This window comes from Triplophysa rosa, linkage group LG2, assembly GCF_024868665.1.
Source record: "Triplophysa rosa linkage group LG2, Trosa_1v2, whole genome shotgun sequence".
Lineage (NCBI taxonomy): Eukaryota > Metazoa > Chordata > Actinopteri > Cypriniformes > Nemacheilidae > Triplophysa > Triplophysa rosa.
The window spans coordinates 22759528-22771765 of NC_079891.1; the positions used below are offsets into that span (position 1 = coordinate 22759528).

Here is a 12238-nt window from a genome sequence, read left to right on the forward strand (position 1 = left end):
ATTACCATGCTTTAGTTACAATATATACACTAAAATATGCAGTATGCAGATGCAATACAGCTCCCCCTAGTGTCTTCTATAGAGATGTGCAATAATTGCGATGATCTGAAACCATCGCGATGAGGTCAAACAATCGCGATGAGACGATTATTTAATAATCGTGACAGCCCTAACGGCAACAAGAGGCACAGGCAATATGGAGAACATCAGAACACTGAACGCAATCCACGAGCAACAAGACAATGAAACATGAGGACTATTTAAAGGGAAGACAAACGAGGGATAATCAACAAGGGAAGGTGGGAAACATTAGACACGGCAGGGAAGCAAATACGGGAAACGAGAGGGGCGGGGCCAATGACAAGACACGAGAAAACACATGGAGTGTCAAAAGATAAACACCCCATGGCTTTCTCACACTAAACATAAGGCTTTGCCACGACTCTGCCACAAGACCAAGAAATCCATGACAAGATAAAGAGTCGTGACAAATGCAATGTAAAGCGTCTGCCAAATGCATAAACTACAAGATTAATATGAGATTGACAGAAACTGTGTGTGTTACATTCGCTTCAAAGTTCTGATATACTTCTTTAAACCACAAAATAACAATAAATCTGTAATTTAAAATATTTGTATTTCCTAACGGAGACATTATCCCAGCTGCTATTATTCAGCTATCTCGTTATCACAAGGGTGTCTGAGCTGCCGATATACAGATGGGTTAGAATGTATAATTTTCTATTATTTTATTCAAACCCAATATTTACAAAATATATAAACCACATAAATATTTAATGTATGCATTTGGCAGATATTTTATCCAAAGCAACATGTGCTATTGATGCATACTTTTTAGCAGTATACAGTATGTGTACCCTGGGTCTAGAACCCATGACCCTTTGCATTTTTAACACAATGATTGATCAGGTGATCTAAGTGCTTAAGTGATATTGCTGTGTGTTCCAGTAGTTGTACGCTGATCTTTAAATAATTTTAAAATGAAAATAAATATATGACACATTTATAGTGTTTTTTACTCTTTTATTGTAAAAGGACATTCTACAAAAAAATCATATTATATGACTTCAGTAGATTTTCCCTTCAGGTTGTAGGGTTTCACTCTTCTTTTGCCTAAAGGAAAAAGATGTTTAAAAAGTTTTAATTTTGAAAAGCAAAATTATTTGAACTTGTAGTAAATGCAGTAAAACATGTACAGACTGTTATTCAACTGACCTTTCCAGCATCGCGGCTCTTGGCTCTGAGTTTGTTGACCTGAGACTCAGAAATGTCAGCACGCTCCTCAGCCTCCTCCAGCTCATGCTGCACCTTCCTCAACTTGGACAGGTGAGTGTTGGCTTGTTCCTCCTTAAAAGGTAGTTTTAACCATGTTAGCAACAATGCTTTGCAAGTAAGTTTGCTACTGTATCAATTACTAGTATAGACAAAACAAAAACATTCAGATTTGTTTTACGTACCGCCTCTTCAGCCTGCCTCTTATATCCCTTGACTTTCAGCTGAAGCTTGTCAACCAGATCCTGAAGTCTTACGATATTCTTCTTATCCTCCTCTGTCTACAAACAATACAAATATTTGATTTTAAATGTTTTATAAAACATGTTTAATATTTATACTTAGATCTATAGACATGGTTAGATAGATACCTGGTAGGTGAGCTCTTTCACTCTCCTCTCGTATTTGCGGACACCTTTAACAGCATCAGCTCCGCGTCTCTGTTCAGCCTCAACTTCAGTCTCAAGCTCACGAACCTACAGAAGAACATAAAGGGTAATAGAGAAATGTACAACTTGGTTTGTGCCTCTTAGTCATTTTGGTACTTGGTATTACATTGCAAGTACTGTATCTGTCAATAATGACGACGACAACAACTTCTAAAGAAATTCTTTATAAATTATGTTTGATGTGGTTCTGAAAATACTCACTCTGCTTTCCAGTTTCTGGAGTTGTTTCTTTCCTCCCTTCATGGCCAGATTCTCAGCCTCATCCAGACGGTGCTGCAGGTCCTTCACTGTGACCTCCAGATTCTTCTTCATCCTCTCCAGATGAGCGCTGGTGTCCTGCTCCTTCTTGAGCTCTTCAGCCATCATGGCAGCCTGTAATTCAAATGGACATCCTGTCGCTTCAAATCGATTGCAAAAACATCATTACATTTCTAATAGGTACGACCATATATATAGTATTTTAAAATCTGTAGCTCTCCATTACTCACATCAGTGATGGCCTTCTTGGCCTTCTCTTCTGCATTTCTTGCTTCCTGAACAGTGTCATCAACTTCACTCTGGACCTGAACAAGGTCAGCCTCAAGCTTCTTCTTGGTGTTCAGGAGACTTGTGTTCTACAGAATGGATAAAGACATTAAAATGGAGAGCACTGTTCAAATGAAATAAATAAATAGAAGACAATTTAATAATATAATGTTGTTACCTGAGAGTGCAGCAGTCCAACTCGTTCACTGACATCCACCAGCTCTTGTTCAGCCACTTTGCGGCCTCTCTCTGTCTGCTCCAGAGCAACTCTCAGCTCCTCAATCTCAGCCTGCATCAGAGTGTTTCTGCGCTCCACCATGGCCACCTGCTCCTTCATGTCTTCTTGTCCTCTCACGGCATCATCAAGGTGGAGTTGGGCATCCTGAACATATCATTAGTTTTTCTATAAATTTGTGTCTTAACTTTTACCTAAGATATTTTAATAATATCCTTCAATGTCTAAATTATTCGTATATGCTAAAGTCAAAGGGATGTCACATACCTTGAGTTGTCCCTGAACATTCCTCAGCTGTTTCTGAGCCTCAGCAGCCTGTCGATTGGCATGGCTCAACTGAATCTCCATCTCATTAAGGTCTCCCTCCATCTTCTTCTTGATTCTCAGAGCATCATTTCTGCTCCTGACTTCAGAGTCCAGTGTGCTTTGCATGGATTCAATGACTCTCTGGCTGTTTCTCTTGATCTGCTCCATCTCCTCATCCTTCTCTGCAAGCTTCCTGTCAATCTCACCCTTCACCTGGTTTAGCTCAAGCTGGACACGGAGAATCTTGGACTCCTCATGCTCCAGGGTGCCCTGTAAATTGAGGAAAACAATACTAATTTAATGAAGACAATATTATAAAAATGTATCATAAAAATACAATCATTTTTTCATATTTAATTGATAGCATATTAATCTATAGTCTACTTTCTTCTTTCATCTCCAGATACTCACTTCAGCCTCCTCCAGGGCAGTCTGAATCTCAGCCTTCTCAGTCTCTACTGTTTTCTTGGCCTTTTCCAGCTCATGAATGCTCTTACCAGTCTCACCCAACTGCTCTGTCAGATCTGAGATCTCCTCTACAGGTGAGAAAGAACATTTTTCTGTATATATATAAAAAAGTATCCTGCGCCAGTTTCACATTTGTACATTTCAACACATTATTAAAAATCTATTTAACATTTTCATTCTTACGCTGCAGATTCTTGTTTTCTCTCTTCAGTGTCTCCAGTTGATCCAGAGACTCCTCATAGGAGTTCTTCATCTTGAACAGTTCAGTGCTGAGTGAGCGGGCCTCTTTCTGGGCACCTTCCAGCTCTGCCTGACCCTCCTCATACTTCTGCTTCCATTCTGCCAGAACCTTTGGGTAAGATTAAATTTTGGTTAGTATAGACAAAACCCATTTGTTTCTATCTCAAAAAATGAATGTTTTTTATATTGATGGACTGTCCTCTCTTCTGTATTACAGTATATGTAATTGTAATTGTGTTTATGTGTAATTGTGTTTTATGAGAAGCCAAAGACAAATTTCCAGTGTTGGACAATAAAGTTTAAACTAACTAACTAACTAATTAACTATCTTATTGCGAAATGACTTTACCTTGTCGAAATTCCTTTGTTTTTTGTCAAGGTTTGCAGCCAATGCATTTGCTCTCTCCACATCAATCATGAGGTCCTCCACCTCACCCTGTAGTCTCTGCTTGGTCTTCTCCAGAGAGGCACATTTGGAGTTCACTGCCTCAATTTGTTCTTCTGCCTCTTGCAGACGCTGAGCCAGCTTCTTCCTGTTGTGCATTTTGAAGTCAGACATGCAATTTTATATAGTATTAACAAATGTATTTATCAGTTCTTTTGATAGTCATACTTGGCCTCTTCAAGCTCCTCTGTGCGCTGGATGGCATCAGTTTCATATTTGCTTCTCCACTGAGCGACCTCACTGTTTGCTTTAGACATTCCCCTCTGGAGCTCAGCCTTTGCCTCCTGCTCTTCCTCAAACTGCTCACGGAGCAGGTCACAGTCATGACGGGCTGACTGCACTGCATGGGCCAGAGCATTCTTAGCCTAGAAGAACAAGTCAGAGGCTATTTTCTTTGTTCTGCAGGAAGTGACAAATGTGTAGAAGCAATGATTCTGTTGTATTACCTTAACCTCCTCTTCAGTCTGTCTCTTAAGCTCCTCAACTTGTTGAGTGAAAGCTTGTTTGCCTCTGGTGAGCTGGGAAACAAGAGCTTCCTTCTCCTCCAGCTGACGGCCAAACTCACCTTGTGAGATTTAGAGTCTTTATGTCACATTGTGCTATAGTATCCAGTTTAGTTCACTACTGTAGCACTAATTCAAAATGCAATTAAGTTCTATTTATCAAAACGAAATCTGGAAATTACAAATTTGTGTTCATTAGAAGGCATTTGTTAAATAAGACAAAATAAATATTATTTTAATTTAAAAAATGAATAGAATTTAATTTTGAAATCGATAACAAAATGAACAGTATGTTACCATTTTCAGTTTGAAGTCTTGCTCTTTGAGCACTGATGTCATTTATTTGGCGAACATTCTCATCGTTCTTGGACTTGATTTCACTGAGTGTGTCCTCCAGTGTGCGGCACATCTTCTCGAGATTGCCCTGAAAACAACAAAACCATCAGATCTTTGAGAATCGGTATCATGTTTCATTTATTCTTCTAGAAAATAAATTCTCAACCTTTGCTTTGGCAACAGCCTCCATGTTGCTGGAGAGATCATCAATCTCCATTTTGTATTCACTCTTCTCTTTCTCAAGCTTCTGCTTGACACGCTGGAGGTTGTCAATTTGTTCTCCCAGCTCGGCCACACTGTCTGCCTGTTTCTTGCGGAGGGCAGCAGCGGTAGCTTCATGCTGAAGGGTGGACTCTTCCAGATCACGACGTAGCTTCTGAAATTCAGCTTCACGCTTCTTGTTCATCTCGATCTGAGCAGCAGTTGCTCCTCCGGCTTCTTCAAGCCTCTCACTGATCTCCTCAAGTTCCCTGGAGAGATCAGCTCTCTGCTTCTCAACCTTGGCACGAGCAGCACGCTCAGCCTCAATCTCTTCCTCCAGTTCCTCAATGCGAGCCTACAGGAGCAGGTAATGAGACATACTTTAAGAATCTTAAATTTACCTTTTTAAACAATTTACATTTTAAAACAGTCCAAATTAATACCTGAAGCTCCTTGATCTTCTTCTGAAGTTGAGCTCCAAGAGATTGTTCATCTTCAATCTTGCTGAGCAGCTGGCTTGTTTCAAAGTCTTTTCTGTTAAAATTTAAAACCATGTATGAAACATCACAAGACAATAGTACAGTTTTAATTGAAGCATGTTTTTAATTACTTCTTCAGCTTCTCATCAGATTGCTGCTTGTCATTCTCCAGGTCCATGATGGACTCCTGGGCCAGTTTCAGGTCTCCTTCAAGCTTTCTCTTGGCTCTCTCAAGGTCCATACGAAGCTTCTTCTCTTGCTCCAGGGAACCCTCAAGCTATGAGACATCAATATTACAATGTTTTCGATAATAGATATACAATGTTTTTTGATAATAGTCTGAGAACAGTTACTCACATCATCAACTTGTTGTTCAAGCTTTGTCTTGGATTTGGTCAAGGTGTTGACTTTGTCTTCCTCTGCCTGGAGATCGTCCAGAGTCTGCTGATGTGCCTCTTGAAGAGCTTTCTTCTCCTTTGTCAGCTTGGCAATGCTCTCATCCTGAGATGCCATTTCCTCAGTCAGGTTCTTGACCTGTGTAAAATGTGATCTTAGATTATTTTATACCGTTCATAATCCATAACAAAATATTAGCTGTAATAATAAATACAAAAGTAGTCTTTACTATCACAAACCTTATTCTCAGTGGCATGTTTCTCCTTCTCAACTTTAGCCAAGGTGAGCTCCAGGTCATCAATGTCTTTCTTCAGTTCAGAACACTCATCCTCCAGTTTCCTCTTCTTGGCTGTAAGTTCAGCATTGATTTCTTCTTCATCTTCCAGTCTCTCAGTCGTCTCTTTGAGTTTAGCTTCAAGTTGGATTTTGCTCTTGATCAGACCCTCACACCTTTCCTCAGCATCTGAGAGATTCTCAGATTCCTGAAGAAATAAATAGATTGCTATTTGAAAACAAACAAACTCAATCTCAAAATTTTTGACATTTAATGAATTCAGTGAAAAACACTCACAGAGGCCACTTGCAGCTGCAGATCATTTTTCTCTTGCAGCAGAGAAACCATCTTCTCTTCAAGTTCTTTCTTTTTGGCTTCAGCCTTGACAAGATCTTCTTTGCATTTTGCAAAATCCTCTTTCATACTTGACAGCTCCTTCTCAGTCTCAGCACTCTTTAGCAGAGGCTTAATCTTGTAATAAACCTTCATCCATGGCCAGTGTTTAACATTCATGAATGAGCGGATGTTGTATTGAATCGTGTAAATGGACTCCCTATGAATGAATTGTCATTAAAATAATTAAATGTGGGATTAAATGTCATTAAAAATATATTTTTGTATCATCTTTATTTATGACAGCACTCACCTCCTCTCCATCATCTTCACAAACTCTCTCCTCATGAGGTAACCACGGCAAAGAGCCTGAGTCATTGTGACCAGAGCAGCCAGCTTCTCATCACGCATCTCCTCAAGAGTACCCAGAAGACCAGCTTTGAAGAACACCTGCATGTATGAACAATAATCCAGAGATTAATTTCATCTGAACTAGATCAAACTAAATATCATAGTTTCTGTAACTTTGATCATTTTTAAGTATAATGTGAACCTTTGTGTGTCCAAATCTGTACTGGTCATGATCAACATCGATGGATCCCAGGAGTTTCTCAGAAGCTTTCTTGTTGTCCATGAATTGTCCCTCAGGGATAACACTGGCATTCAGCACCTTGTATCTGTGGATGAATCAAACTGCTTAACATCTTTGATTTAATGAACATTAGCCTCAAACAAGAAATGGTCCCATTTAGGCCTACCTCTGTTTGAAGTCACCATAGAGGATTCTGCTGGGGAAGCCCTTTCTGCAGATTCTGATACCCTCCAGTACACCGTTACACCTTAGCTGGTGGATAACCAGGTGGTTCTCCATGAGACCTATGAAAACAGTGGATGGCATGACTTTGGTAGATGAACAACACCTCTCATTAACATAACTGTGTGTCCTTTTAATATCAGAATATATGTTAGTGCTTCATGATTTTACCTGGAGTCTTGGACTCATTGGGAATCAGACAACGTACAAAGTGAGGGTGAGTGCTCCTCAAGTTGGTCATCAGCTTGCCCAGATTCTCCTGTAACATCGCTCACAGTTTTAGTGTTATCATTCATCATTAATTCTATCATTATTTAGTTTTATAATTTTGGACAATGACATACTCTGAACTGAGAAGACACAGTCTGCATGGAACCACCCTTCTTCTTGCCTCCCTTCTTGCCACTCTCTGTTTAAAAAGGATAAAGACTAACACATATAATATAATAACAAGAAATCTGTGCAAAACTAATTTAAAGTTTGATTAATTAGAAACATCATTCTATTAACAAAGTAGGTTTTTTAAATTACCTTCAACAACAGGTGGGTAGAAAGTACCCAGCAGTTTGACAGAAGACTTTTGGTACAGCTGCACAACAGACTCGTTCAGTGGATCCTTGTTCTTGTCCAGCCAGCCAGTGATGTTGTAGTCCACAGTTCCAGCATAGTGAAGCAGGGAGAAGTGGGCCTCAGGCTTGCCTTTGACAGGCTTTGGTTTCTGGAAAGCATTACACTTGCCAAGATGCTGATCATACAGCTTGTTCTTGAACGTTGTGTCTGAGGCCTTGGGGAACATGCACTCTTCTTCAAGGATGGAGAAGATACCCATGGGCTGATTAAAAAAAGGTGGAGTTTTACTTATATCACATAGATTGAAAATTAAAAGATTTGCATGAAGTGTTTTATAAACCAGTCAAAACCTTCTCAATGAGCTCAATGCAAGCAGCCAAGTCCATGCCAAAGTCAATAAACTCCCAAACAATGCCCTCCTTCTTGTACTCCTCTTGTTCCAGCACAAACATGTGGTGGTTGAAAAACTGTTGCAGTTTCTCGTTGGTGAAGTTGATGCACAGCTGCTCCATGCTGTTGTACTGGAGAGAGAGAAAAATAGACATTTACTGATAATTGGATATGAATCAGTCAACTTTAAACAGAGATAAGAGAATCATTCTTACATCAAAGATCTCAAAGCCAGCAATATCCAGCACACCAATGAAGTACTGTCTGGCTTGTTTTGTGTCCAACATCTGGTTGATACGAACAACCATCCACAAGAACATCCTCTCATAGATAGATTTGGCCAGAGCGCTAACAGAGTTGTACACCTGTAGATAGAATACAATTTACATTTAATTAGAGGTTCTGCTACTTTAATTATTAGGCAGATTTATAATTGTCATGTTAAAACGTTGTTGTTTGCATACTACATACCTGTGGCACGGTCTGACCTTTGGTCACAAACTCATTTCCGACCTTCACTCTTGGGTAGCACAAAGCCTTCAGCATATCAGCAGAGTTCAAGCCCAAAAGGTAGGCGACCTTGTCAGCCTCTGCAATTTTGTGGTTGAAAATGAAAATTTGTTCAATTTAATGCCATGAACAGTAAACATTTTTTTATATGCCAATAGAATCATAAAGTCTCACCCTCTGTGCCATCAGGCTCAGCCTGCTCCTCACGCTGCTTCTGCTTGAACTTCATGTTACCATGATGCAGCACAGCTCCAGTGAACTTGTAGATGCTCATCTTCTCCTCACCACTGAAGCCCAGAATGTCAATAGCAGTCTGGAAAGCACAGATAGGTATGAGCCATAGCACCTGCCATATATATGTAGAATATCATTGCCATTGTCAAATAATAATGACTCACATCAGTGGCAACCAGCTCCTCTTTATCATCAATGCTTGCCACTGTTATTTGACCCTGACTGCACATGGGGAAGTCATAGGGGTTGGTCGTGATGAGCGTCATTTCTGTAACATACAAAGGGCATTTATGACAGAGTGTTTCACAACATTAAGTGGCATTTTAAAGCTTTGACTGACATGTGTGTACATACCAATCAGCTCAGGCTTGTGGTTGGTCATCATCTGGTAGAAGATGTGGTAGCCTCTCTCATCTGAAAGCTGGAATGTCACTCTAGATTTCTCCAGCAGGTCTGGTCAAGGAATTAAGTACTTAGTGGTATTCAAACAATTGCCTATGTTTCAGATTGGAAATTGTTATTAACTGTCTCTTACATGTCTCAATATCAGCACTAGACAGTTTTCCAGATGTGCCGAAGTGAATTCTGATGAATTTACCCTGTTTAAATAAAATAAAGTTTTACTTATTATTGTGGCAACAAGCCATTCACAATAAATGTTTATATAAAAACATAAAATACAACTAATTGTACTGTATGAAATTAAAAACTTACAAAACGAGAGGAGTTGTCATTTCTCACAGTCTTGGCATTACCATAAGCCTCAAGCAGAGGGTTTGCAGCAATGATCTGGTCCTCAAGAGATCCCTGTGAAATTAAGGAGGTAATATATTAACTACTATTAATAATAATATTAATAGAGAGTTCTATTTTTATGTATTAAGAATTTTTTTTGTATCACCTTCATTTGGCTGGCAGATTCTTTCTTCTTGTCACCATGCACTGCAACTGTGGCAAAGTACTGAATGACACGTTTGGTGTTCACAGTCTTTCCAGCACCAGATTCTCCACTGGTTTATAAAAGATGATTATCAGACAGAACATGATAAGACATGTAAAAGTTTCATGAGAGTAATATATAACATAAAAATAAATACATACGTGATCAGGACAGACTGGTTCTCTCTGTCTGTAAATTGAATGGTAATTTTGTTTAGATAATTGTTTCATTAAAACCAGAAACCCTAATTTCACAAATCAAAATTACCTTGCCATTCAAAATTCAGCACTTACCAGTGAGCATGAACTGATAGGCATTGTCAGAGACAGAGAAGATGTGGGGAGGAGCCTCCATACGCTTTTTGCCTCTGTAGGCAGACACCACTTCTGCATCATACACTGGGAGCCACTTGTAGGGGTTCACAGTAGCACAGAAGAGTCCTGAGTAGGTCTGAAACAAACAGAGAAATCATCCGGTTGCAGCGTCACAGTCATAATGAACTTGAATGCTGTTTTACTTTCTGCTTAACTTACATAGATCATCCATGCTGCGTAACGCTCTTTGAGGTTATACAGCACAGAGGGTTCATTGAGATGGGTCATCATGGCCATGTCCTCAATCTTGTCATACTTGGGAGGATTCATTGCGTGGACATCATCCTCCTTAACAGTTTTCTCCTATTAAAGTGATTCAGCAGACATTAGATTTGTACTTTTTTGATAATGATCTTTGAGAAATATGGATATTTTACCTGCTTAGTGTCATTCACAGTAACAGTGACTTTGGCACCATCTTTGCTCTTGATTGTTCCTTTGACGTACAGCTCTTTGTCATCAATCACATAGCAGGCAGCCTTAGCATCAAAGGGTTTGCTCTGAGCCTCAATTCTCTCCTTCTCAGGCTTACGAAGGAAAATGGCAGCTTTGCCATAAATGGCCATCTCCGCGTCAGTACTCATGGTGGCGGCTTACTGCAAAACATTTGATCAAAATAAATTGATAATAAAAATAATAATAAAGTTTTATTAATAAAATAAAACACAATATTTACATTTAAATGCATCACACATGCATATATATATAAAATATAATAATTAAAATATCTATTTAATCATTCAACTCAGTCTCAAGGCAGTTCGTCACATAGTCATGAAATTTGAAATCTATTGATTTGTGTTCATGGACACAAATTTCCCCATTTTTCATGTCACTCAGCTTGACTTTTTTTCGTGTCACTCAGCTTGACTTTTAATACATAGACCGCGTGTGCATGTACATTTATAAACAGATTTTAAAAGAAGACGTACATATTTTAGGTGGTGGCTAAGCAATTCCTTACCTCACCCCAAACCCTAAAACCACAGCCTCAAAGGCTAATTTTGCTAAATACGTGAGCTTTACTAGGTGGAAACACTGAAAAATAGCTACTCTAACCCCTCCCCCAGACCTAACGTCACAGGGGCAAAGTCAATTCATAACAAAACATATGAATGAGAACATAGGAAATAGGAATTCACACGAATAAGCCACCTTGTAAAATAGGTATAAATTCCCATCAGATTGCATTGACGTATGAACCGTGTATTAAAATACGTTAGACTGATAGTCATGCTGGGTGACATGAAAAAAAGTTGGCTGACTGACACGAAAAGGGGAATAATTTGTGTCCATGAACACGAATTAATAGAATACAATTCGTGACAATGTCACTAATTCCCATGAGACTGTGTACAATATACTATTCTTCTATTTAGTGATTAGTGATTCTAAATCCTTTGATTACCTATATATATATTGTTTTAAGTACATGTCTTAGGTTTACAAAAAAGAGGCCTTGAGTGGCTGCATAAACACGCAACACAGATGAAAACATACATTCCAAAACAGTAGCCTAGTGAAAACCACCTACCTTCCTTCTCCTTGTGACCAGACTTAATTCCCAATGCCCTGCAAAACGTTACATTTAAACGTCTATGATTAAACTACTTTTATTTTATTTTGTCATAATATGTCAATTTGAATTCAATGTCAAGTGCAGTCATTGCAAAGTCAACAGCAAAGACGCTTACCACCAGTTGGTCTAGCTCCTCCAGTGTCTGGGCTCATCCTCCCCTCCTCTCTTATATTGAGATGAACTTGCACACCAAGCAGACGCTAAATATGGCTTGGCATTGAAGGTTTAATTACTGTATATAGAAGCTGTCCATTCACAGTAAAGAAAGGATGTAACTGTCTATAATAAACCAGATCCAGGAGAAAGCAATACGTCATTTAAATGAATATTCATTCATACAACCT

General features: G+C 39.0%; 1 protein-coding gene across 1 annotated transcript; it reads right to left on the minus strand.

The window, feature by feature from the left end:
* Window positions 1–1023: 1023 nt before the first annotated feature.
* On the minus strand, window positions 1024–11868 carry LOC130546379 (myosin heavy chain, fast skeletal muscle-like). The gene is made up of 40 exons (XM_057321600.1): window positions 11850–11868; window positions 10693–10911; window positions 10475–10618; window positions 10235–10391; window positions 10103–10130; window positions 9903–10011; window positions 9716–9808; window positions 9537–9600; window positions 9356–9454; window positions 9166–9269; window positions 8942–9080; window positions 8729–8847; window positions 8473–8622; window positions 8218–8388; window positions 7829–8129; window positions 7642–7706; window positions 7469–7556; window positions 7242–7359; window positions 7037–7160; window positions 6797–6933; window positions 6448–6703; window positions 6116–6358; window positions 5838–6014; window positions 5612–5757; window positions 5445–5535; window positions 4967–5356; window positions 4762–4888; window positions 4408–4526; window positions 4130–4326; window positions 3866–4049; window positions 3460–3625; window positions 3220–3344; window positions 2770–3078; window positions 2446–2649; window positions 2231–2356; window positions 1944–2114; window positions 1665–1769; window positions 1479–1574; window positions 1237–1368; window positions 1024–1134 (listed from the first exon to the last, which is right to left on the minus strand). Exons 2-40 carry the CDS (start codon window positions 10897–10899, stop codon window positions 1120–1122), a joined length of 5796 nt encoding a protein of 1931 aa, XP_057177583.1. The 5' UTR covers window positions 10900–10911; window positions 11850–11868; the 3' UTR covers window positions 1024–1119.
* Between the last annotated feature and the right edge of the window lie 370 nt (window positions 11869–12238).

Bases quoted from the DNA above. Each gene is read 5' to 3' on its own strand.
- LOC130546379 (XM_057321600.1), bottom strand. From the start codon at position 10,899: ATGAGTACTGACGCGGAGATGGCCATTTATGGCAAAGCTGCCATTTTC. The intron at 9,081-9,165 runs GTGAGTCATTAT...TGTGCTTTCCAG, and splicing joins AGGAGCTGGTTGCCACTGAT to ACTGCTATTGACATTCTGGG. The intron at 7,161-7,241 runs GTAGGCCTAAAT...ATTCATCCACAG, and splicing joins TATGGTGACTTCAAACAGAG to ATACAAGGTGCTGAATGCCA.